At 46.6% G+C, this 26,955-nt stretch overlaps 1 protein-coding gene and 1 long non-coding RNA gene across 2 annotated transcripts; one reads left to right on the top strand and one right to left on the bottom strand.

Moving 5' to 3' along the window:
- Positions 1-9,684: 9,684 nt before the first annotated feature.
- LOC309370954 lies at positions 9,685-12,238 on the bottom strand. The gene is made up of 3 exons (XR_014168760.1): positions 11,769-12,238; positions 10,935-11,002; positions 9,685-10,358 (listed from the first exon to the last, which is right to left on the bottom strand). It is a non-coding gene; the product is annotated as an uncharacterized lncRNA (long non-coding RNA).
- An 8,394-nt stretch (positions 12,239-20,632) lies between these two features.
- DDIT4 (DNA damage inducible transcript 4) lies at positions 20,633-23,330 on the top strand. The gene is made up of 3 exons (XM_081913208.1): positions 20,633-20,789; positions 20,940-21,193; positions 21,864-23,330. The coding sequence occupies exons 2-3, from the start codon at positions 21,016-21,018 to the stop codon at positions 22,355-22,357; spliced, it is 672 nt and encodes a 223-aa protein (XP_081769334.1). The 5' UTR covers positions 20,633-20,789; positions 20,940-21,015; the 3' UTR covers positions 22,358-23,330.
- Positions 23,331-26,955: the final 3,625 nt, after the last annotated feature.

Raw genomic sequence — 26,955 nt, 5'->3', positions numbered from 1 at the left:
CTTCCCCGTCTCTAATCTCCTCCATTTCCCAGTTTGTCCTCCGTTCTCTGGGAGGCGATACATGATCCAGCACCCTCACGCTCCAGCAATGCGACCGCCCAGACGATGAGATGGCACGCATAAGTGCAGCAACGCACCACCAACAACAAAAAAGGCCCCCAATTTAGACAACACCAGGAATAGCATAGAAACGAATCTAGCAGAGAAATGCCCTTTGCCCTTCGTGCTTGGATGTCTGGATGCTGTTTTATGAAGCTAGCCGACCGGGTGCATGAAGAATTAGCATTCATGGAGACCGGTTTGGCAGCTAGGAAGGGAGGCGAGGGGGGGGCAGGGAAGCGGAGACCATCTCTGTCTAGACCAGCTACCTCTGGCAAGAAGCCCAGCTTTAGATTTCCTCTCAAGCCCTTGAGCTATTGAGGATTGCTCTGGAGTCAGGAAGCAAATTCCAAACACGAGAAGAATCTCCCTCGGACCTCCTTATTTTGGCATGCACAGAAGGTACAGCCATCTCTATGTCCCCTAAAAACTGGTTGTGGCCCTTGGGTGCCCAAAGAAGTGGTGAAACAATTTCTGCCTCCCATGTGGCCCTGCTATGCATGGAGTCTGACCTAAGATACAGGCTCAGTTCGGGGCTTACTGGTCTTATGCACAGCATCCTCGTTATAGATGGCAATGTGCATTACTTTGCATTCCTTCAAAGTGTGACAGACCAGCCCTGCCGCATTGGGGAGCTCTCCAACTCATTCTGCTGAGTGGGGCCTCAGACTTCGGCTCCAGTGTCCTTTACTGATGGTGCCAGTCAGACAAGACATATTCTCCCAGGCATATGGGCATATTTAATTCTATTAATGCTGCAGGAATGCAATCTGGGCTTTAGGGTGTGTTTGTATTAAGGTTTATTGTATTGATTTTGTTCATTATCATGCTTTTATTATGCTGTATTGGAATCATTACACTATATATAGTTGTGGGGGTTGATTTGGACGATTCCTTCAGGTCACCTGCAGGGAGGTTTTGTATCTGTAAGGTTGGAGTCTGTAACAAAAGGAACTGCTCTTGTTAAGCATCCTCTTTACGTGTCTAAAGAGTTGGTCAACTACAAGGGTGTTGCCATAGAAGCAACGAGCTTGTGAAGCCTTTGGAATGTACCATTTGTACAGGAGGCTAGTTTCTACACACACTCGCACATTCCTCTCTAGCATCCACCCAGACCAGCAAAAGACATAATCAGAGTTCAATAATGTATTCCAGCCAGGCAAGAATATTTGAGGGTGCAAAGAAGGGAGGGACAGAGGGACATGAAAGGCTGAAATCAGCCCCTGGGTCTGAGGTCCAACTCCCCCCACCCCCAGCCATAGGTGTCATGTCTGCACTACCAAGCTCAGCTGCTGAGAGGATAGCTGAAGAAGCAGCCCAAGCCTAGCACCCCCCAGCATGGCATCCTCTGGGTTGTCTGCCCCTAAACCTAGCCCTTGAAGCCATCTGCAACCCATGTGTATTTTCTCATCAGTGAATCCTACGTAAATCTGGAGTCCCTGAGATGGTCGGATGGCGCTTTGTAGGCCTCCTTCTGGCGACTCCTGCAGCCAAGCTGGTGACAAACGTGTTGCTCTGCTTTCCTTTGGACCACCTCAGCGAGGCCAAGAGGGGATATTGTCGTCTGGGCAGCCCTGGACCTCCATACACACTGTCAAGGCTTGTTCCCTGGAGATGTCACTTTGGCGCAAAAGCAATGCAGGGGAGGTAGCGGTTATGAGCTACCCGTCTCTGAAGCCACAGCAGGAGCTGTTCATATTCAGTAGTTTCACTTCACCCTGGGTGGTTCACTCCATTGTCTCTCAAGGCAGACAACAACAAACTCCCTTCCCTCTTGTCCCTCCTCCTGTTGATCTGTAGTTCCTTGGGGCGGAGACTTGCCTTTTTATTCACATTACTCCGCAGTGCAACATGAATACTTAGGAGGAGGAGAACACTGTTGTCTCCTTGCCATCTGTCCCCCCCCCCCCCAAAAAAAAAATCCCACCTCAGTGGCTTTTTCTGAAAAATGTGAGAATGCTACATGGAGGCATAAAGGAAGCTTGGCCCTCCTGTTGCTGTTGGACTTCGGCTCCCAGCCTCCCTGTCCGTTAGCAATGATGCCTGGGATTTATGGGTACCAGAGGTTAACAACATCTGGAGGGCCACAGGTTCCCTTCCCAGCACACAGGAAGAACTCAATAAACGCAAGCAGGAAGGCTTTTTCAGTCATCCTTTAAGTGCATCCCTTCAGCCCTCAGGGAGTTCCCAGGACTGTCCCATCTCCTGCACTTCTGAATAGTTGCTCCTGCTTCCTTCTTTTGCTGCGCAATTTCAGCAGGCCCCCCAACCCCCTCCCTCAGATGAGCAAAAATCACTGAGCTCAGCACATGCCTGCCTTGGAGCCGGGTGGGAGGGTTGGGGGGTTTTTTTGGGGGGGGGAGTGCCTCTTCTGCCTCGCAAGGCCGTCCGTCCCGGCAGCCCAAGAATTTTTGTTTTTGTTTTTAACCATTTCCAGGGATGGTAGTACCACAGTGTGTGCTGCTTTGCTCTGGAGTTTGATCTCCTTCCAGATGAATCCCGGCTACTGCAGACACGTCAGACAAAAGCAGACGGGGAGGCGGGAGAAATGAGCCAATTGCACAAGGGCAAAAATAGTGTCACTAGGTTCCTTCTGACTGCCAGGATCGCTGCCATAATTCGCCTCGGCTTTTCTTCCACCATGTGATCTGCCTGGTTTTAATTCCAGTGGCTTTGGCTGCTTTCTGCTGGGTTAAGCATTTGCATTTGAGGGCTCTGCTGAATTCATTTGTGCCTTCTTATTTACATGCTTATCTTGGCAGCGGTCGGTGGTTTTAGGATCGTGAAAGTTAAGACTGAAAAGAGCGGCATATAAATCTTTTAATCAATCTTTATTTACTCATTTAAAAGATTGATAACCCATCCTTCACTAATACTGATATCAGGGCAAAGTTCAACAAAAGGTCAAATAGCCAACCAATTTAGCGGATAAGCAAGCAAGGCTGCAATTCTAAGAGGGAGACCAGATCCAAAGGTGGCTTATCCGCAGGAAAATTAACTACGAACCCCCAAATTTGGGATCCTCTCCAAACCTGCGTCACACGTTTTGCAGGTTGTTTTGCAGTGAAAACCCCACATTTTGCAGCACCCCACAAACTGAGCCACTGATACAGCAAAAACGGGGTTCGTACTTAACATTAACCCCAAAATTTGGGACCCCTTCCAAACTGGTGCCAAACTGTTGTTTTGTAGTATTTTTTTAGTGAAACCCCCAGGTTTTGCTGTGCCCCACAAACTGAGCAATTGCTACTCAAACCTAGGGTCATAGCTATGCCCCAAACCCAACGTTGTCCAATTCGCTTCAAAACCGTGCCAACACCAACAAGGAAGGACGTCTTTCCTTGCCATCTTCCATGGGCCAGAGTCCGCTCTGTCAGATAGAATTGACTGCCGCTGTGTTTGAAGAACAACCTCCCTGAAGGTTACAATCTGCTGCTTTTCCTCTGTAGAAAAGGAGAGGAAATAATGATGATAACACCGAGGACACAATTTGTGGGAGAACTTCACATCCTCCAGTCCGGGCAACTGGCCAGAAGGATAAAACTGGGCTATACTAAAACTCTGGCCTGTTCATGGGCATACTTTGCTAAAGTACCATGTTGGGGGACATGAAACAGAACTTGTGGATGCACTTACCAAGGTCAGATCCAGTGGTTGGGGTCCCTGGGGCAACGCAACACATGAAAGAAGGTACCACAAAGAAAAGTCTTGTGGTATCTTAAAGACTGGGAAGGAACCTACCAGCTCTCTAGTTTGCTTTCACCTACCTCAAAATCACTCTCGCTCACAGGAAGTATGCAAACCAAAACATAAAAGTGAGTCGTGACAACCAGTGCTATTTTTCTAGAAAAAGAGGTTCTAGAATTTGCCGTGAATGCCTGTTCTCTTATAACATACTGTCCAACATTTCTCCTATGAAAACAAGGAAGTCTCATTCCATAATGATAATTTTACTATTTATACCCCACACGTCTTGCTGGGTTATCCCAGTCACTCTGGGCAGCTTCCAACATATATAAAAACAGAATATATATAAAACATATATAAACATATATAAAAACAGAACATTAAACTTTTTTAGAAAAACAAAACCTTCCCTATACAGCATTGCCTTCAGATGGCTCGGGGGTCAGATAACTCCATACCCTCCAGCATTTCTCCAAAGAAAATAGGGACGTCCTAAGGAAAAGTGGGACATTCCAGGATCAAATCAGAAACAGGGACAGCTTCTCTAAATCAGGAATGTTCCTGGAAAATAGGGACACTTGGAGGGCAATGGCACCCACCCGAGAAGTGCCAGAACTGAGTTCCAGTGATTTCCAGCTGAAAACAAAAAAAGCCCTGCTGATGGAAGAAGCGAGCTCTGGCATCATTTTCGTCCTAGGCAACAGAATATGCTCCTTTGCCACCTTTTGCCTCCAAAAAAGCAATAAGAGTGGGAGACGATGACTTCAGGGCCAATCAGGGTGGGAGGTCCTTCAGACTTCTGGAAGTGTTCTGCATGAAACCTGTGTCACCAACTTCTGGAAAACCTGCTCCCTTGTCAGGTTACACATTTTAATTCATACCTTGCCTCCAGGAAGGGATATATATATATATATATATATATGCTTTCGTAGATTTTCACGGGTACAGGAATGCAGGTTTTGGTGTCCTCGGGTGTCTTCCCGTGTAAAAGTTGGGGTGTCTAGGCGACGTTTCAGTAACAAGAAGCCGAAAGCACCAGCCTGAAGATGACGAGTGAGACCTCGTCGAAACGTCGCCTAGACACCCCAACTTTTACACGGGAAGACACCCGAGGACACCAAAACCTGCATATATATATATATATATATATATATATATATATATATATATATATATATATATTTCAGACAACAAGGACCCCTTGCAGGCATTGGCCCTGCTGCAATTACTCCAATTACACCGTGGTTAATCTGGCCTTCGTGCTCGCAGGGGATCTCTGCATGCCTCCAAAAGACCAAATAAAGCCACAGGTAAGAGCAGGTTGAAACCACAGCAGACACATGCCCCAACTTGCCCCAAAGGGAAACAGGCATCAATCAGCTTGGATGAGTCACCTTCAGTGCTTCAGACTGTTTTTTTCTATTTGCCCATTTCTTGGAGTTAAAGTCGCTGGGTGCCTTTTCTTTCTATATAGCCCCCCCTTTTTTGGAAATGCCCCTGCTCCCTTCTTCCAGAAAGTTATATCAATAAGGAAGAACTTAAGGGCAGTTCAAAAAAAGAAGATGTCAAATTGCTGTTGTTTTTCTTAAGGAGCAGTAGATGTAGGTATGCTAGATCTGACTGGGCGTGCAAACATTGGGGTTTTTTTTTCTTCCTTTAAAGCTGCATGAAGATTGGCTTGCCAGTTTTTCTGTAGCTGTGCCTTTAAAAACAGTTTGATCTGTAGGCACTGACAAGCGATTCTGTTGACCTCCATGCTGAGAAAAGCTTCACTTGCTGGTTTGCGCAGTGTTTTTTACTCTGCACAAGATCAAGCACCAGAACTGAATTCCTAATTGTACTTTCCTCAAAGTAAAGTGAGGTACGATCTGATCCTAAGCATGTCTCCTCAGACTGGAGACAAACAATAATTCCTGAGAGGTGAAAGTAACGCAAGACGGGCATCCTTCCCCATGCGATGCTTAGGATAGAATTTAACAAAGTTTTACTCAGTGTAGACCCCTGGAAACGAATATACATAACTAAGTTACGTCCATCAATTTCAATGGATCTACTATGAGTAAAAGTTAGTTAAATGCCACCCTCATCTCTGGTCAAACCAGCTTTGTAGGATTTTAAAGAATCACTAAAATCTGAGGGATAATAGTGTATAGTTACCAGATTTTTTTTCAATGAATCCGGGGATACTTTTTTTTTTTTTGAAGCTGAGTGGCAACAGGGAGTCAGTAGTGAGGATGGTGAGGCAAAAGACCCTGGGCCCAAGCACACATGCATATTGTATAAAGGTGCAAAGCCCTTCTTTCGCACCCTGTGAAACATAAATGTGCAGAGTTTTTAAAAAACTGGGCAACGGCAGCTGCCTGCCTGTGACTCCAGAGCCTCCTCCAATCTCCTCCCCCTTCCCCCTTTGTTTTGACTGATCGGGAGAGGCTCAGGAGTCGCAGGCAGCTGGCCATTGCCCAGTTTTTTTAAAAAACTCTGTGCATTTATGTTTCACAGGGTGCGAAAGAAGGGATTTGCACCTAGCCTGGCAGAGAAACCGCGTGCCTCACGCCCCTCCTGGGCAACAGCCACCCACCCGCGACTCCCGAGCCTCCCTTGATCTGCCAAAACAAAGGGGGAAGGGGCAGGAGATCTGTACCACCAAACATCCCCAATTCTCCTTTGGCAGTGGCGGCGGCAGCGAGCAGCTCCTGAAACCAGCCAGAGCCAACTGCGCTACCAGGCTGGCTCCGGGCCGCTGAGGCTGTCATTGCCACGTTTCCCAGGGACAAATTTGCAAATCTGGGGACATTCCGGGGACAGAATTTGTCTGGGGACAGATTTGCAAATCCAGGGACTGTCCCCGGGAGCCAGGGATGTCTGGTAACCCTATAATAGTGTGATGCATCTATGTTGTACACATTATATTAAAAAAATAATGCTTCTGTCTTCCTGTCTTCAATTCTCTGGCTACTTTTGAGCATCACAATAACCACGGTTTATCATTAAAGAAAAAAAGCCTGGGGTCAAATGCTCTCCTTTTTTAGACCAGTGTTTCCCAAACTTGGGTCTCCAACTGTTTTTGGACTACAATCCCTGACCGCTGGTTTTGCTAGCTAGGTATGATGGGATTTGTAGTTCCAAAACAGCTGGAGACCCAAGTTTGGGAAACACTGCTCAGTCTAGACAGCCACAAGGACGAGATTGGAAGCTTTCACTTCCATTGTCTTACTAACTACAGCGTGTTGTCTTCTTCAAATCTAACAAATTGTAATTGATCTAAATACGAATACTTTGAAACAAGCCAACTTCAAACCATGGGTTATGAAGCTGGCCTGTTTCAACAAAACACAATTAAGACAAACCACAATTTAGGGTTCAGATGGAATGCGAAACTGTTTTTTGTTTTTGTTTTAAATGTTATTGATTTATAGTACAGTGGTACCTCGGGTTAAGTACTTAATTCGTTCCAGAGGTCTGTTCTTAACCTGAAACTGTTCTTAACCTGAAGCATCACTTTAGCTAATGGGGCCTCCTGCTGCTGCCGCGCGATTTCTGTTCTCACCCTGAAGCAAAGTTCTTAACCCGAGGTACTATTTCTGGGTTAGCGGAGTCTGTAACCTGAAGTGTATGTAACCTGAAGCATATGTAACCCGAGGTACCACTGTAAAAGTAAATACAATCAAAACAATACCAACACGGGAAGCAGGTGGGGAGGGGAGAGAGAAAAGGAAAAATGGGTTCCAGCAAAGCCTGCTGGTCATTACTTCATGTAAACAATTCCAAGTCGGGGTCCCCACTATCTGAGTGTTTCTTCCCTTTTTGCCACCTGCTTCAGGTGGCTTTTTCATAAATCGCAAAAGAAGTTACGTCTTCTGATCACTGAGCAATTGGCTGGGGTGCGTGGAGACATGTGCTCCTTCCAGTATTGTAACACTAGTCTTTAGGCCACCAACGGTGGGGTAGAATGTAGAAAAGAAATGGAAACGGTTTTGCAAGAAATGTAGCTTTTGCATTTGGTTTTAAAGTTGAGGTCAGGACTGTTTGAATCCTCTGTTACAAAAATACCCAGCATTTTACTTACTCTACAGAACATAGTGCTGTTGTGTTTTTTTCAAATTTGGTTTTAAATAAAGAAGGTTTGGGGAAGCTATAGCTACAGAATAATACCATAATAAATTGCTTGCACCCCATCCTATGCAAGTCTACTCAGATGTAAGTTGCTTTCAGTTCAATGGGGCTTATTCGGAAGCACAGCACAGCGTAAAAAGCAAGGTGAAAACAGAAACAGTGTTATGCTGGCATTGATGGTTCTGAGAAAGACTGGTTCAAGTGTTCTAGAGACTGAAGGTACAGAGGCCCATTCACTGGAATGAAACAACAGGAAGCTGCAATAAAATGCTATTTTTTCAGCTTTTGAGGGAAGACATCTCTTGGATGCAACCATCAAGAGTTCCAGGAAGTGGGGGGAAATGAAATCTGAAATTAAGGAAAACTGGTCATCAGTAAATCATAAGGTCCAAAGACAGGTATATCACCTGATGTGTGGCTTAGAGAACCAGGATTTACATTTCTTTCTGTATCTAAATTTATCTTCAGCTTTCTCTTCTTACCCAGTTAGAACCTGGATAGACTTTTCTGTCAAGGCAGATATGGGATGACTGTTTGTTATTTTAATGCCATAGCCTTTTAGGAGCTGTAGAGCTGGCAAGTGGCATCTAAGTTGATAAAATAAACAAATACATAGAATCATAGAATTGTAGAGGGACACCAAGGGTCATCTAATGCAACCACAATGTCAACTAGATCATACATGACCAATGGCCATCCAACCTCTGCTTAAAAACATCCAAGAAAGGAGAATCCACATCATGTTCTATTTCCCCACCTCTCCCTCTCATTGCATACACAAGCAGCCTTATACCATGAGACTGAGAAATGGCAAGATGGGCTCCTCAGGTGGTCTCTTGTGACGTATAATAACAGGAACCCTGCAGGTAAGGCACCAACGCCCTACTTCTTCCTGGAACACCAGAAGGACCTGCAAGTCATGATTCTAACATCACAGACCAGAATCCTTCTAAATCCTTTGTGGGTGGACGGCCTCAGAGCCAACTCCATCCAACCTCCTGCTAGGCAGCTCCATGGTCTGTTGTGGACATTCTACTTGTGGGGAAATTCTACATGTGACACCACCCCCTATGGAATATTATCCAGCGGTGACCTGAAAAACGGGCATTTTCTGCCATTACCCCTGTATTATGGAATGCCCTTCCCTCTGCCATATGTGAAGTAGCAACCATCAGGTGCTGAAAACATCCTGCGAAGACCTATCCATTCGCCCAGGCTTTAACCCAGGCTTCCTCAACCTCGGCCCTCCAGATGTTTTGAGACTACAATTCCCACCATCCCTAACCACTGGTTCTGATAGCTAGGGATCATGGGAGTTGTAGGCCAAAAAACATCTGGAGGGCCGAGGTTGAGGAAGCCTGCTTTAACCCATAAGATCAGTCCCTGTTCTATGTGGCATTTATGCTAATGTTTCATTAGTTTTAGGCTGTTGGTTTTTTCCCCAGCTGTTGCTTTTATTCATTTATTTAGCCGCTTGACAATTACCAATAATGGACAAAACTCCGCTCCCCCACAAAATGTTGCTTTGTCTCCTAATATGATGCAAGTAAATGTGAATCAGCATAAGGATACCATCTCCCCTCCACTGCCTCCTCGCAAAGAATGAAAACCTACATGAATTTGCTTTCGCGTGAGGAAATTATTTCACTGACAATATATAATGGGCAGCCAGTTTATTCATGTGTTTATTTATTTCATTTACGGATAGCTTTTCATTAAAAAAATCCCAAGGCAATTTGACAATTAAAAAACAACCCAATAATCGAAAAGCCTTGATTAAAAAAACAACAACATTGTTGTTGAGTCTGATATGGATACAGACTGGGATACAAATCTCCACTTGAAAGATTTCGGCCACTTAAAAGATTCAGCAAGGCTGAAACCTGAGAGCAGTGCGGGAGACTGTACTGGAAAAGGAGGGTAAGTTTTTGACTGCTTTGAAGTCCTTGTTGCCAGAACCATGGCCAGAATGTTGCCAGAATGTTGTGGTTGTGAGTGTCTCCTTCCTCTTCCCCAGGATTAAGCAGGGCTAAGGTGGGGTCTTCTTAGACTTTTTTCTTTGTGCCTTTGGGCCTAATGAATACTGCTTTCCTACCCACCCACAACTGCTATTTGAACAAGGAGAAATAAGCTGTTGGGTGGGTGCCGGGGTGCTGGTGGTAAAGGGTTAACCTCTTCCCTGCTAACAGCACCCTCCCCAGGCAGCAAAGAGAGCCATCCTGTGTATTATCGACATTCGGTAATCACAGGTAGTCCTGTGCAGACTGCAACCGTCCTTCCTGTTCTCAGCACCTTTCCCTTCACAACGTGCCTCTCGCCATTTGCTTCCCAGGTCACCTATGCTGTCGGCGATGATGAACGCGAATCAAGCCCGCCCTGAATTGTCGCCAGCTTGTCTGTAGTCAACACAAATGACTTCAGTGGATGGAATTGAGGTCAGCTGCAGTGGACCGATTGTCCTGAGAAAATTGAGGTCAAATGATGTACGAGTCCCCCCACAAATAATCTGCGGCCGGCACAAGAATCATGGGCAAAATAACAGGTTGAGCTTAAATCTGTGTCCCTCAGCCACTTGGAAGCCTTTGCCTAGCAGTATGTATCTTCCGCTCCATCATTCCTAAACTAATCCCTTAGGAAGGGACAGTGCTCAAAAATATATACTGACTTCCACAATGATCAAAGTTATCCTTAGTAATGCAGTAAAATAAACGTTGAGGGTGTGCTACCAATGAATTAATACAGATGCTTACATTTCCATGGGAAATGCTCCCCAGCCTTTAACAAATTCTGATCTTTGGCTGTTTGATAATAAATTGCAGATTTGGACATACGGGAGCACCATTCAGGTATAAACCTGTCTGAGAGCACCGCGCAGGCATCAGACACAGTTTTAAATTCTTTTACAGATTGATTCACTGGAGCAAAAACCCGGTTCCTCCTTGTTGCCACCAAGGTGACATGCTGAGTCATTAGTGGGATCTACAAATAGAACTAGCTGGCCTAATTCCTCCCCTCCTTCTCTAACCAGTGCTTACATTCAAACAGGAGAGGTGTGCCCGGGGTCAAGGATGCCATCTGTCCTAGAAGCCCCCGTTCCATAGCCCTAGGTGTGTGGAGAAAGGCTGTGGTTATTTGTTGGCCATGGGGAGCAGGGGACACTCTGCACATGCTCAAAGGCATGTTTCCTTAGGATTATTTCACATTTTCCAGGACTCAGAGCCCTGGCATTAAAAACAGATCCCGAGGCTGAGCCCAGGGCACAGATGGTGCGCCAATCTGTAGCATATAAAACTCATCTGCATCCTAGGGTCCAGTGGCGTCAAATGCTTAACTTGTCCAGTTCCTTTTCTTTGACTTTGCAAAACGTAAATCGGCTAATACAGCATGCTTCCTAGGTAAACACAATGCTAGAGCATTTGCCAGACTTTTCAGGGGATGCTTGAAGGAACCATTTTCAGAAAATGCCACTTTTTAAAAAAATTAAAGTTAGATGTAAAGAAATGGTCAGGTTGTTGCTGAATCACTGGCTTCAAGAGCAGAACAGTGCATGTACAGCTTGGGAGGAAACAGTTCTGGTGCTAGTTCTTAGTTTTAAGTAGTGGCGTAGCGTGGGGGTGCAAGGGGGGCCAGCCGTACTGGGCGCAACATCTGAGAGTTAGGGTTAGGGGGCGCAAATCCACAGGTTAGGGGGCGCAAATCCACGGGTTAGGGGGCGCAAATTACTTGCCTTGCCCCAGGTGCTGACAACCCACGCTACGCCACTGGTTTTAAGGGCCTAAGTGGTTCGGGGACCTGGGCAACTTAAAGACCACCATCTCCCATATGTCTTCCCATCTCCCCCCACCCCACGCCTGCATTCCACTCAACACCTGAGTTTCTGCTGCATATTCTCTCGCCAACGAGAGATGATGCCTAGGACCAGCATGACTGAGGCATCTGTCAAGGTGTGCTCTGATACAGGGGCCCTGCCGTTCATCCCCTTCGCCGCTGTTGCCTCCTCATTCACCCGCTGGGGCTGCCAGCTAAAGAGTTCCAAAATAAAAGGAGCACTGTATGAGACCAAAAGAAAATGCTGTATTCCCTGCATCTAAACATTAACGACACTTTATTTGAATATACCACCTTTATAATGCATCGGAACCTTTGCAGTGATGGTGTATCACATGAACACACATGATTTACAAAACCGTCCCTGGCAGTCTACTCATAAGAAGCAGGGCCTTTTCAGTTGTGGCACCAACACTGAGGATCATACCCAGTGTTAATCATAAACCAGTGGATTTAAGCAACATAACTCCATTGATTTAAATAGATCTAATCTGAGTATAACTAATGTTGGATACTACCATGAATATTTCCAGCTGCCTAAATAAAACCTGCCTTTTTCAGAGAGGCCTTTTACTATCAGTCTCGGTCCCTTCTGTTTGCTGCCTTGATGGGGCTAGGCTCTTCTTTTCAATGTTCTGCTTCTGATTTTACTACTTTTTATGACATTTATGAGCTTGCTTAGCTTTGGCTATCTGTTTGGCTGCTTTTGCTCCTGTCTGCTGCTGTTTGGGGTTACTTTCTTGACATGATTCTTGTGTTACTGGTCTTCATGTGGCTAGCTGCTTTGATTTCTTAGGAAGATAAACCAGGGTGCACGTTTTAAAAATAAAATCTTCATAGGATCTACTGGATATGACCCAAGGCAACCTGTGGACCCTTGGAAGAGAAAGAAAGAGAGCAAGCCCCCCACCAGCCAGAAAAAGGGTGGCATTCAACTGAAAACATGAATGATTGCACTGCTTTTCAGAGACTGGGACGTTTATGGTCCTCCATACTTACAGCCATGCAAGAGTCTGTGCTTTTTTAAGAGGGGGGATTTGAAATGCTGCTTTTCTTTTTAGGTCTGTATTTTACCATCATTTTTTTTTCTAAAAGCAATGGGTGGGGTTAACCTAATGAACCCCTCTCCTCCTTCTGTTTGCCCCCTGAACCCCACAAAATTAACTATGGAAGAACCCCCACAACAGCACACAGGGTTGAGGGGGGATTGTTCTGTCTGGCAAGCTAATAGGTTTGTAGAGGTGGAACATTCAACACAGCATGACTTTGAATTCCAGCCAAGGGATGTGCTCATTTTTACTCATCTGCTGAAGTTAATGAATAGGTTAGCTTTATTCATTTCAACAGGTAAAATTTATTTGAGTCCCACACACTATTTTGCAAGCTTCCACATATCAAGACAATAATACGGATTTTTAAACAAGGGCTACGTGTATTTTAACAGATGCAATGTAAATAGCAATAATGTATTGCCTACATCGCACACACACACAAACACACCTTTCTCTGCAGTGTATACCGGTATGTTTTTTTGGAGTGACTTTACAATCTATGAGCCACTATATATGGGGTTTGTAATGCATATCCTGCGGGTCCCATGAGACAGTCCGCAAAGCAGTTTTGTGCATCACACAGAACATTGTGAGAATGTATAAAACCTTTAATTTAGCTTCTTAGAAAAACAGATTTTGAGTCCTCATTACTGCAGGGATAATTTTGAAGTCATAGTAGTAAAAAAGCACTACAGGAGCGGTGAGCGGAAGGGCTTATAAAAGTTTGTCGTATTCATTATTTTTCAAGTCTTGTCATCACTGAAGGGTGGGCTGGGATGCAGGGGGTCTTTTTCCTCAGTAGAAGCCACCATTTTAACATCCATCAGTCTAGTTTATGACAGTGAACGGCTAAGGAAGTGAATTCCCTGCTACTGAAAATACATGCTACTGAACAAATGAATCTGTGGGTTGAACTATTTTGTGTGTCCATGTTATCAGCAATGATGCTACACATTGTCCATGCAGCCTTGATTATACACCCTTGCCGGTCAGTTTCACAACCCAGGGTGCCACGATATTCCCACACAAGGTCACATGACCACACAGAGAGAACCACATGGTTCTAAGTGTGGTCCGAGGGCTGCTACCTTTTGTTTTATGGCAGCTAATAAAAATACCTGTAAATTTCCATTGGAAGAGGCTTTCAATCATTTCCTTCAAAGTTGTCCAGGAAAGAACTGATTCACGAATCCACCTCCTCTCTCATTTGCTGTCCTAAGAACCCACCCCCCTCCATTGACATCAAGCCTCTATAGCAATGCCAGTGTCTGCTTCCATAGAGAGAGAAAAACTGGGGGAATATCTTAATAGAAGGCAATTGCTTGCAGTCACAACTGCAGGTTCAAACGAGAGAGGAAACAGTGCTGGGCAGATGGATAATCTTCTATATTCAATGGTGCACTTTGTTGGTTTACAATGCCTTATAAACATTGGCTTTATGAAGATAAAAGGAATCTGATCATTTAGTCATTGCCTGCTTAATCCCTCCATCTTTCTGCTTTTAAATAATAATTTTTTTACATGAGTTTTTGGCTGAAGAAGAGCTCCTTAGTGTCCAGCACTGAACCCTATCATGCTGCAAAGGATTCTGGGACATTTTATGGAGGAACATATTCAAGGCTAAACAGACACAACACAGGAGGTCTGTAATCAAATTTCCTGACTTTCAACAACAATTAAAGCAGACACGGGGCTCCAGTTTTGTTCAGGGACAGTGGCACAAGGAGAAACAGATGTTTAGCTCTTCCTTCCTGCCATTCTTCAGCTCAAAATTGCCCTGCAGAACTGTGGGAAGATACAGCCATGAAACAGCTACCTATATGATGCGCCCCTGGCCAAAATGCTTTGGACTACAACTCCCATCATCCCAAGACAGCGTGACCAGTGGTCAGGGATGGTGAGAATGGTTAGGCCAACAACACCTAGAAGGCACCAATGTGGGGAAGGATGAGGAAAGGCGAATGTCCTGACACAAGGCCAAGCAAGCTGGGATCTGAAGTTGCACACCCTCTGGAAAGCCAAAGGTTCTCCACTTCTGACATATACAGCCACTGACATGGCAGTGGTGGGGAGATCCTCCACCTCTGTACAGTTCTAGCCTGCTGGATTTTGCTGGAAGGTTTTAAGCACCTACCAGGGCTTTGGGTGCGTGTTTATAAAGCTTAATGTGGATTAAAGTGCTGTCACCTTACAAGTCCACTTCTGAAACTCAACCTTTTGATGTCTAGAAAGTGGCTGGGAAATGCACCAAAAAGTGGATCCGGGTGAATGCTGGATGAACGCTCCATCACTCACGGTCATACAAACGACATTCTCGTTGTCCTATTGTGGCACCTATATCACTTGCACCTCTATTCTATGGCTTGATTTGGGTTAGACCACCAGACTTTTGACTTTCATTTAGCTGCACTCACTTAACTTTTTCTTGGCCAAAATGGCATAGCAGTCCGGAAACCAGAATGGATGTGGGGTGGGGGTGGAGGAAAATTCTGGTCCCGCTAGCATAAAACCATGCAAGGACTACCGCTAGCACAGTAGGGCTTCCTATCTCTCCACCCTATGCACCACTAAATTGGCTGGGGAAGCAGGATCAGAAGCTGCAGGACATGTGTGTGTGTGTGTGTGTGTGTGTGTGTGTGTGTGATTATTCCATTGGGCATGCAGAAATGCTGGTACTGATGCAACTTGAATTCTTCTGTGACTGCAATCCACAAACCACAGAATCTGGATTATTTTGGAATAGACGTGTATGTGAAGGGGGCGGGGCTTATCCACAAGAAGGAAACCCCCCGCTCTTTAGCGCTGAATTGGAACAAACAAATTTGTGGAAAGCAAAAATTGACTTTTGCTCTTATTGAGTGTAAAGAGTGGGTTTTCATGGGGGGGGGGACTCTGGGGCAATACAAACAAACAAAACCACTGGACACAGGGCTTTCAAGTACAGTGGTACCTCGGGTTAAGTACTTAATTCATTCCGGAGGTCTGTTCTTAACCTGAAACTGTTCTTAACCTGAAGCATCACTTTAGCTAATAGGGCCTCCTGCTGCTGCTGCTGCGCCGCCGGAGCCCGATTTCTGTTCTTATCCTGAAGCAAAGTTCTTAACCTGAAGCACTATTTCTGGGTTAGCAGAGTGTGTAACCTGAAGCGTATGTAACCCGAGGTACCACTGTACAGTCCTGTGCCTGGAAAGAGCGAGGCAAAAGGTAAGCATGAATAAACCCAGAGAGAGTTTCATAGGTTTGGGCTGTGTTTTATGGCTGTTTTCGTTATGTACACTGTTCCTGAGCATTGTGTGATTGAGCAATCTAGAAAACTTCCTAAATAAATACGTAAGGGCAAAACGAGATGCTGCCAGGAAAATAATTGAATGATGAGCAATTTGGGGTACCTTGCGAGGCAACAATGGGACCAGGCTAGTTTAAATCACGGGGGCCATTCTGGAGAAGGATGGAGGAAAACAGTAACTTGTTGAAATAAGAAACACACACTGCTTCTTTTTGTATTTTTTAAAAAATAAAAAACTTAAATTACAGGTGGAAATCAGTTTGAATGTTGGAAAAGCAACATGTGAACATTTAAATAAATGTGCCTGCCTTTGATGAGAAATCTGGTCACTTTGGGATAGGACGGACACATCAAGAGCAGCTGAATGACTCAGGATGTGAGCTGGGAATTCCCCAGGTTCAAATCTCACCTCATCCCTGAACTCAGAAGACGCCCTTAGGCCAGCTGGGATCTTGAAGCCTGCCCCTCCTCCATTCTTCCCATTGGCATTATGAAGGTATTAACACTGGCATGCCTACAGGGTTCTTTTAAGAACAATTGAGATAATAATACAGATTGAGTGCTCTGAGCAGTCTTCAAGCACTCTATAAAATGCTGAGTAGCATTATTACTATCAGGTTGAGAGACATTTTAATTAGGATTCTCTAGATTTCCTCTTCATCTCAGTCTCACTGTTTACGTGCATGTGGGGAACATAAACAGAAATGCAAAGGCTATGGCAGCCTGGTGCCTTGCAAATGCTTTGGACTACAATTACTATCACCCCAAAGCAGTATGACCAATGGTCAGGAATGATGGGAGTTGTAGTAACAAAAAATAAATAAATAAAATCTAGAGGGCACCAAGATGGGGGAGACAAAACTAAGGCAAATCTCCTGACACATGGATTTGGACTGGCCCACTTTCCTAAAACTTGCCAGGGCATGGTGGATTTTTGCCTGGGCATGTACCACAACACAGCCACTGATGTTCGTGAGTAGGATGGAAATAAACCTAAGTCAGCTTCACACACATTTTAAATGGATTGCAGGGACCAGTTCTCAGGGGCGTCTTACCCATAGAAGCTAGTGGAGCGGGGCGCCAGGGTGTCAAGTTCTGGAGGGCGCCAGGGAAGAGGCAGAGGCCTCTTTTGTATTCCTCCCTGCTCTGTTGTTTTTCAATTTATGCAGCGCTGTGAACTGAAACCCAGGATAGGGCACACAGGTAGATTAAAGGACCCCTGGATGGTTAAGTCCAGTCAAAGGCGACTATGGGGTACGACACTCATCTTGATTTTCAGGCTGAGGGAGCCAGCGTTTGTCCACAGACAGCTTTCTGGGTCATGCGGCCAGCATGACTAAACCGCTTCTGGTGCACGGAGGACTGTGACGAATGCCAGAGCGCATGGAAACGCCGTTTACCTTCTCACCACAGCTGTACCTATTTATCTACTTGCACTGGTATGCTTTCGAACTGCTAAGCTGGGACCAAGCAACGGGAGCTCACTCCCGTTGTGCGGATTCGAACCACCAACCTTCTGACCGGCAAGCCCAAGAGGCTCAGTGGTTTAGACCACAGCACCACCCGCGTCCCATGGGGCACAGAACTCGCATACCTGCTCAAATTTCCTCTTCGTTTTGGCAACCTTAATTTCACCCCCGGTTATTTTCATTTAAAAACGTATCTGCTCTCAGTGAATATTTTTATTTTGCCTGTTTGAAAGCATTTATGATATAAAAGCAAATAACAACAGGAGCCAAACTTATGGACCAGAGAAAGCGTAGCGAGGGCGGGGGGAGGGGGAGAAAACAAAAATATATGCAACTTGGCTGGCCATCTGCTAAGGCCTGCTGCCACTGTCAGCAGATGGGAGAAAAAGTTTGGTGCGCCGGACAGAGAAGTTACCGTTTCCCAAGTTACCATTTCCCAGGGCTGCCAGCTGTTTTAGTTTTAGTTTTGGTATTGTTTGACTTAAGAACTTAAGAAGAAAAGTTTTGGGGAAATCCGAACGCTGGCTCATTGCTCTTTCAACCTAACCAATAACTTATTGTGACACCAGGTCGATGCGCTTAGTATGTTCAGAACTCATTTATCCCCCCCCCTAATTAATGTGTGAAGCCTGCATTGGACTGGACCCATCTTTATCTAAACCAGGGGTCAGCAAACCTTTTCAGCAAGGGGCTGGTCCACTGTCCCTCAGACCTGGTGGTGGGCTGTTCTTACACCCCACAAATAACCCAGAGATGCATTTTAAATAAAAGCACACATTCTACTCATGTAAAAACACACTGATTCCCGGACCGTCCATGGGCCAGATTTATAAGGCGACTGGGCCGGATCCGGCCCCCGGGGCGTTAGTTTGCCTACCCATGATCTAAACTCAGTGCCCTCTCTTCCAGAAACCTCGGGTGAGTCAGTCCGGCCTTAAGCCCTCGAAAAGGTCCTGCAGTTTATTATATGGAGTTTCCTCCTTTCTGATGAAACGATATGCTTTTTTGCAGCAGCTCCGGGTGCTTCCTCTCCCCTCCCTCTCCCCTCGCTCATGATGCAATTCCCGCAGCAATTTACACGGCTGGGAACCCGGGAGGCGCTAGGGCCCAGCCGAGCTCGCCGTGTGAGTTCTGGCTGCGGCTGGACTGCTCGGCTGGAGTTACGGAGCTCCCCGACGTGCCGAGCTCGCCGTCGCACCGACCGGCCTCCTCCTCCTCTACCCGAGGAATTGCAACAAAACCCGCCCTTATCAGCTCCGCGGCGGTCAGTCGATAGCGCGGCCATGCGCGCACCAGCGCCCAGACATGAGCTGACGTCAATGCAGGCGCAATAATAAAAAAACCCCTGTTATTTTTTGGCGATCCAAAGTGTTGGCAGGGTGGCCAACACTTAACGTGTGAACCCGAGTCCGACACGGGTTTTACATCACTCCTCTTGTTGTGCATTGCAAGGAAAAGCCCGATGAAAATGCGCATAATACCAAGTACTTTTGCGGGGGGGGGGGAGTGTCCTGATCTTTGCAGCAACAAAACACGCACACATCCCTCTACAGGCCGCTTTGTGGAAGATTCACTTCTTCGGCTGCTTGTCAAAATAATGTAACCTGACTGCTAATGCAACTGTTACTTTCGTGGCCATATATCTACATGGTTAAGGTCTTTGGGAGAGAACACTGTAAATAGGAAACGGATCCTTTAAGCTTTGGAAGTGTCCGGAGGCATATTATAATTAAAGTTGGCAGACAGATGCCAAACCGTTTCTACGTGCGCATCATGTGGATATTCCCTTGAAATCCAAGGGGTTTCTCTGGCCTAGGATCGTGGTTAGGATCGGGGTGTGTGAGATATACCGGTGTCCTTCCTTTTAACTACAAATCTATTGTGTGTCTGGGGAAAACAAAATGCAAAAGGAGCCACAGCTTCATGAGAGAGAAAGAGAAATCCCGTGCGTAACACTGGGATTGAGAACAAAGCAGGTAGCTCAATCCGTAGAACTCAAGAGACTCTTAATCTCAGGGTCTCGGGTTCGAGTTCCACGTTGGGGGAGGGGTCCAACATTGGGGGGGGGGTTGAACTGGATGATCCGTGGGGTCCCTTGCAGTTCTTTGATTCTATGAAAACTACCTCGCCACTGACTCTGTAAGGCTGCGGTCCTAACCCCACACTTACTTGGGTGTAAGCCGCCCTTGAATACAATAGGACGGGCTTTTCAGTAAACTTGCGCCGATCCTTTCCTCGTCCATCCTAGTGCGCGTTATAAGGAGGACAGGCCCTACTGGTTTGCAGCGGAGCCTGCTCGCTACGTGATCTGGGCGCCCAGCGAGGGATCCATCGCTTGCCTTCCCCACTCTTAGAATCCCATGCACGTTGAAGGGAGTTTACTCAGAAGCAACCCCCTCCCCCCAGTTTGGAAGCTGCCTTATACTGAGACACACTATTGCTCCATCGAGCTTAGTGCTGCCTACACTGACTGGCAGCCGTAAGCCTTTCCCATCCCTAGCGGGAGTTATTTACATGGCTTTCTCTTTCTGTCACACACAATTGGGGGCTTGATTTCCAGGTAAACGCGTCCGTGGGACCTTCTGCTTGCACGCAGTGCTAAAATGCATGCACACACCTCGGGCTTACTTGGGAGCGATGCCCCGTTGAACTCCGCAGGCTTTTGCACCCGGGTGCAAACGCGCAATTTTGCAATCGGGCATCGAGGGGTGCGAAGTTCAGGGGTGGGTGCCACACACATTGTTATGCGCCCCTTTCCCCCCTCCCCCCCCCACTTCCAACACCAGCCTATTGTTCTGCAGCCTGCGCCACCCCCTCGCCGCAGCCACAAGCCTCCCCCCGCCCCCATCCCCGTGCAGCCGCAGAACAAGAACAGCGCGGAGGAGGAGGAGGTGGAGGGGGCGTGTCCCAGGCTGCTGTAACCGGGCAGGAGAGAACGTTGCGAACGTGCGCTCCCTCTCCATTGGAGCGGCCCAGCTCCCGCTCCCGGCCAATGAGCTGCGGCGGAGCAGGAGAGCCGAAGCGGCGAAGGCGGCGGAGGGAATGGGGCGGGGCTTCCGAGCGCGCACACCCCCTGACCCGACTATTTAAAGGCGGAGCGACGGGGGGTGGAACCGCAGTGCCAACGAAAGGGCAGAGGAGGGAGGTTGGGTGGCAGCGGGGTCGCTCGGGCAGCTGCGCGCCTCTTACGGGTCCTACGGCTCAGCGCTGCTGCTGCTGCTTCCACTAGCTTCCTCGACGGGCGCCCTGAAGCCGGTAAGTAGATGGGTTTTCCATTAGATGCCCGTTTTGCACGGGTCCCGTGGTCGAGTCTGCTGTCCTTTATCTTTTGGAGCTGGTCTTAAGACGTAGGGATCCGATCCACTCCGATCCTCACCTGCGCCCTCCTCTTTCCCTTTGCTACAGAGCCGTCGATCCCAGTAGCGGACACCCGTCTTCCGACCCCCGGTGTGGAAAAGCGGCCGTGGGAAGAAGGGCAGCGATGCCAGTCTCGTGGGACAGCTTCTCCTCCCCGCTGCCTCCCATCCCGGAGCAGAGGGAGAACCCGCCCGCCTTCGCCTGGGAGAAGGAGAGCGCCTACCAAGGGGCCGCCGGCCGCAGCGCCCGGCTGGAGAGCTCCGACTGCGAGTCCCTGGATAGCAGCTTGAGCTCCGAAGCGGGTAAGCGGGGTTTCTCCATCTCACCGGGGGTGTCTGTCTTAATGTCTGCAAAACGGGCTCCTAGGCCTCCATATGCGGGTCTGGGCTGGGAGAATTGGGGCCGGGGAGCTGCTTGTAATGGGTGCCACGTCTAAGCAGATTGGGGGGAGATGATTAGGGATGCTAATGTAGGGGGAGCTTTGGGGACCTGCATACATAGACGGGGTGGGGGTGGAGTTCTATCATGTTTACTTAATTCCGTTTAAAAACTCCCTTTCCCACCCCTTTAAAGCATAAAAGGGTTAGGGTTTCTCAGTGATTCTCATTTAAGTGCATGCAGAATTGGCCTACTTTAATGAAGCCTTGGAGGAGGGTGGGGGAGATAGTGAGCATTATGGGCAACTACAGGTCAAAATAGGAATTTAAAGTGCTATGTATGTTTAATGGGCAAACCAGCAAGCGGCCACTGCCTTTGTTGCCTGCCTTCTCTAGCAGAGGGGTTGCTGAGAAGCGGCTGCCTTAAGCTTATAATGTGATCTTTTTGTTGCCCAGAATGGCTTCTACCAATTAAAAACAATGAAATGCACAAAGCTGTTTTGATTTCTTGGCAGGGGGGTGGTGGCAATAAAGGTATTGCAGCAGCATTAGCAGCAGAGTAGTCACGGGGCTGTTGTCTCTCCTTCATTTGCAGATGCCCAGGAATATCTGGATGAAGTGTCCTTGCCAGACTTTGACTTGTTAAATGATCCGGAGGATGAGCTCCTGTGTTCCAACCTCATGAAGCTAATCCAAGTCAGTCTGAATAAAGCGAAGATCAACTCCAACCGCTCCTCCAGGCTCCTCATGCCAAGCCAGCTGATCGCCCAAGTTGGCAAGGAGCTCCTCCACTTGGCCTATAGAGAGCCCTGTGGCTTGAGGGGGGCCCTCATCGACTTGTGCGTGGAACAAGGGAAGGGTTGCCATAGTGTGGGGCAGATTGCTGTGGACCCCGGCCTGGTGCCGACCTTCCAGCTGACTCTCGTTCTAAGACTGGATTCCCGCCTCTGGCCTAAAATCCAGGGACTCTTTAGCTCCGGCTCTGCTTTTTCTCCAGGCTTCAGCCAATCGCTGAAGCTCAGCACTGGCTTCAGGGTCATTAAAAAGAAACTGTATAGCTCTGAGCAGTTGCTCATAGAAGAGTGCTGAGAAGTGTCTCCTGGTTGGAATTAAAACTGAGCATTTACTCTCTTAAAGATAATGGCCAGCAACTGGTCCAAAGTGGGGAGGAGGCGTGTTTAAAGGGCTGTGGAACACAAGCCGTTTCCAAGACGCAGCTGTCCTCTTGAGCCACTGTAGGTTAGATTTAGATGGAAGATTGACTTAACAAGTGATACTAGGCAGGTAGTCCAAAGAGGAGGAGGAGGAGGAAGGCAAGGTTTGAAAATTAAAAACAACAACAACAGCACTCTGCTTTTTAGTAACTGACAAAAAAAAGCCCCCTGGAAACAATGTGCTAGCTTTAAAAAAATCCTTGTCTGACACGTGGGACAACTTTAGCAGTATTTTTTTCCCTGACAGCTGATGACATAACAGCAGGGCTGCCACTAAGGATAGATGAAGGTTGCCTGCTTTTTTGTGATAAACTTTTCTTTTTTTAGAAATCGGAAAGAAAAAAAAACTTAGATAGTAATCAATGGATATCTGGTGAGTGGTGAGGTGCATGGACAATTGTGTTTATATGTGTTTTAAGGTCTAAAGGGACCCAAGAATGTGTTGCATTGCTTTGAACAGAAGGGCATGAAGAAGCTCCACTACTGACACACTAGGGCAGCTAAATATAAGGACTTCTGAATGAATGGGGGCGTTAAATCCACCATGCATCATTTACGCAGCTCTGTTTGTGTTTATTTTTTCCCTGAATGAGACCAGTGTGGGAGGCACAGGGCACACAAGGTGGAGTGTGCTCTGTCATGGTTGGGTATCCTGGTGATGTATGTTTGAGGGAGGTGTGAGGTGATGCTGGGCTGGGGTTGGGTGGGGGGGGCAGGAACCCTCGCAGTCAGTCTGTAGTGCTTCCATTGGTTACAGTTCACATGGAATACACTTGATGTTCAAGTTTTTGAAGACTCCTATGCAACTGTTGGTTTTTTTACTTTTCTAATAAAAACATTTCTAATAATCTGCTTCTCTCCTTCCTTTTCCTTGCCAGTGTTTTAACTGGGGCTGCAAAAAGGTGATGGTAGTTGGATGATTGACTTCTGAAATTGGATGATTGATTTCTGAAATGGGCTTTGGGACACTGGAGGTTTCCTAGAATCAAATTTGGCCTGCGGCCTCTATTTTCAAATACGGTTAAGTGAGGGGAAAACAATGCACTCTGTTGTTCCCACTGTGCCTCTCTCCACCCGAATCCCAATTTTCAAACATCTTCTGGACATACCTCCTTCCTTCAGATTGTACTGTCTTAGGAACCTGGATGCTGGGAGCGAGCTGGAGAGAAAAGGCCCTTGCTTTGATGTAAGATTGGAATGGACACCTTGGTCAGCAATTCTGTGGTTGCCTCTTCAAATTTGCTAAGCCTAGGGTGCCAATTGACCTGTAGCCGAAAATGCCTGTTCATGACCAGGTTGTCAAATGGGGTTTAAACCAACTAGCATATAGGCCTCAAAAGGATATGGGCATGTCTACCAGTACAATGGAGATCATTCCGTCAAGGGCAGAAGGCCTTGTGTGTTGTACCTATCTGAATTATCTTCCCGCCCCACAGCTACTCCCAAAGCCACCCACAGAAGGGGCCTTGCATCAGATGCTCTGCTGGGGCCTGCTCCATTGTTAGCCATTCTCCTTGCAGGGGCTGGTGAATAGAACTCTTAAGTATCGTTATCAGCCCTTAGGGACACTCCCTCTGCTGAAAGCAAAGGGATTGGCCTTAAGTTGCCAATGTCTCATCTGCTGTAGGAAGGCAGCTATTGGTATTCCTCCAGTGGTGAATGTGAATGAGAATTCTTCCCTAATGGCTGAAATCAGTGGTACAATAGAGGTTGTGTTTGCTCTAAGAAGGTTACTTGGCGAAAGAAATCAAAAACCTCCACAAAAGTAACCAGTCCTGTGTGTAAGTCAGCTGTAGGTTTTTTGTTTTAAGTGGCAAGTTAAAGGATAATAAAAGGTAAAAGGTAAATAAATATTGAGCCATTGAATGTGGCATAAGCTGCTGTAATGCAGAGCCCATCTGATCAGGTTCATGAGTTGTACTTTTGGCAGATAACACCTAGTACATACAGAATTTGGGGAAGTGTACTAAAGTCCCACCTGGAGCCCCTGCAACATAAGAGTAAAAAGGGAAAAAGCTGAGAGCGTAATCCAGCTGAAGGGCCATCAATTTTGGTGGAAATGTTAGGCATAGGCAAACATAAGATCCCGGCCAGATGAGACTAAAAGCCCACAATGTCCAATATGTTTCAAGAGTGGCCCGTCGGACAAAAAAGTCCACAGCAGAACATGAGCACAATAGCCCTCTTCCCACTTGTGATTCCCACCAACTGGTATTTTAAGACTTGGCTGAGTAATCCTTTACCTGACTTTAAGTAGAATCTGGGACTGAAGGGGGGGAACCACAAAAGGCAATTATACCAACATGGTATGGGAAAGAGAGAGACCCACAGCATCCATGGAAACATGGATACAGCCCACCAAGTAGGGACTTTGCTGCCAATAATGGCCCCATGCTACCCAAACGTGGAAAGAGACCATGAACTCCTGCAAATGGGGATATGCTTGCTGCATTGTGACACCTGTGGATGAGGGCAGCCCAGCAGCCTCACTAGCTCTAGCGCCACAGGCAGCAATGGCCATAACCGTCTTCAGACAAGTGTCTTCCCGATCATATGTGTGTTGTGAAGATGACAGTGGCACACACTACCTCTCTGTTTTTGCTATAGAGTTCTATTTGATAGGTATAAATACACAGAATATGTGATGTGCAGAGCTGAATTCTACAAGTGGCCTCTCGACAAAAGTTTGTAGAATCGCTTAACAAGCCTAGCAGTGCATTCCGTTTCACAGTGCTGACCACGAATGTTTGACTTCAGCTCGATGTCAGCACATTGCGGAATGGGCAACAGGCTTCCGTTTCTCCATTATGCATTGCAGAAGCAGCATATGGTTGCTGCTAGACAAGCATATTTTCCCCAGGATGAGCCTTATCTGCTCATGGACGATGTGAGGCCCTGACAGCTATCGTTTTACATATTTATGAGATTCGTAAGACCCCCATCATGACATAACCAGAAAAGGCACCTTGCTATTAGTAAAAGCACATGCACAAACTCATTCCTTCTAGTGAGTGGGGGAAGAATAGCTTAAGACTTACTTCAGTGTTACTTATTCCAGGTAAGTGAATCGGATTGCATGGGGCTCAGTTACATTTTAAAGGAAGGATGAGAGCAATCTACAACACAGGTACAATCCACATTCTTTCCTAGGGATGTCCCTGAAATACGACAAACTTCAACTGTGGTGGACCTGTGCCACCATCCTGAGCCAAATCTCTCTCTCTTAACTTAGAACATTGCCACTTTATTCAAGGAAAACTGCTGGAGATGGATAGAACAGAAACAAATGTTTAAAGAATCCCTCAAAAGCATTCTAGTACAGTCAAATGTTTAAAAACAACAATTGCTGTTTGGGACAATGCATTTTGGAATGTTTGGGCAAATCAGGATTTAGGTGTTCCATTAAAACTGACTTAGTTTTAGATTCTTAAGCAGAACCTCGAGTGAAATTGTTTTAGAGCTTGCTGCAATCCAGCAGAGGATCCTTTCTGTTGATCCTCTGCCTCAGGAGTATTGCATTTTCCATAGGAACCTAGGAAGCTGCCACTGGCCCACCTGGCTAAGTGTTGCCTGCACTGACTGGCAACAGCTCTCCAGGCTTTTGGACTGAGAACCTTCTTGACCTGATCTGGAGATGCTGGTGGTTCAACCTAGGGGCTGTATGCAGGTGCTATGCCAGAGAGCTATGGCCCTTCATTGGTGCTGGAAAGTAGGGAAATATTGAACCAGAGCATTATAGAGTACTGGTCTATGCACCTTTAAGCAGGACATACCTGCTCCTGTCCAGACTTCTCTCTACCTTCATGACACATTCAGCACATGTATTTACCAGCCATTAAAAAGCTTGATTTCAATCACCTGTCTTGCTTACATCTCTTCTGGTGTTTAGATGCATGAAGTGACATTTATTCATTTAAAATTTAATTTGTAGCTTTATTTTTTGAGGAAAACAGATAAAAAGCACCCAGTTAGAAACAGCTCTCTAGAGATTTGTGAGCAGTGTGTGTGTGTGTGTGGGAGAGATAGGTTTGTCACAACACAGATCCCAACAGTTGATGCAGAAAACTGGCCAAACCGGTACCCATAAGTTCAATCCTTGACAAAGAATTGTACATTGGTATTCAAGGTGATGTGTGTCCTATCACAGCAGCTGGGCCATTCGAACAAAGTCTGCCTGCATACTTCCTTGAAGCAAGTCTCCGGGACGTGATTTTGGGTGCATCCACTGGAAAATGCCTATGATGCCATAATTGTAGGCAGAATAATCCCTCTTCCCACATTATGATGCTAAACCTCAATGTTGATCCTGCAAAGGGGAGGGGGAGTCTTCTGTGGTCACACTGTGAATTTGCTGACCAGTACTTCTGCACCCAACTCTGGGATGCGACACAAATCGTTCAAGAAGAAGTTCAGCCAAAAGACTTGAAGCACATAAAAACAACACCTGGGTACAATGTACAAGCTTCATTCAGA

The sequence above is a fragment of the Podarcis melisellensis genome (assembly GCF_964234715.1).
Source record: "Podarcis melisellensis genome assembly, chromosome: 5".
Taxonomy (NCBI): domain Eukaryota; kingdom Metazoa; phylum Chordata; class Lepidosauria; order Squamata; family Lacertidae; genus Podarcis; species Podarcis melisellensis.
This window is presented reverse-complemented; position numbering and strand designations above follow the sequence as displayed.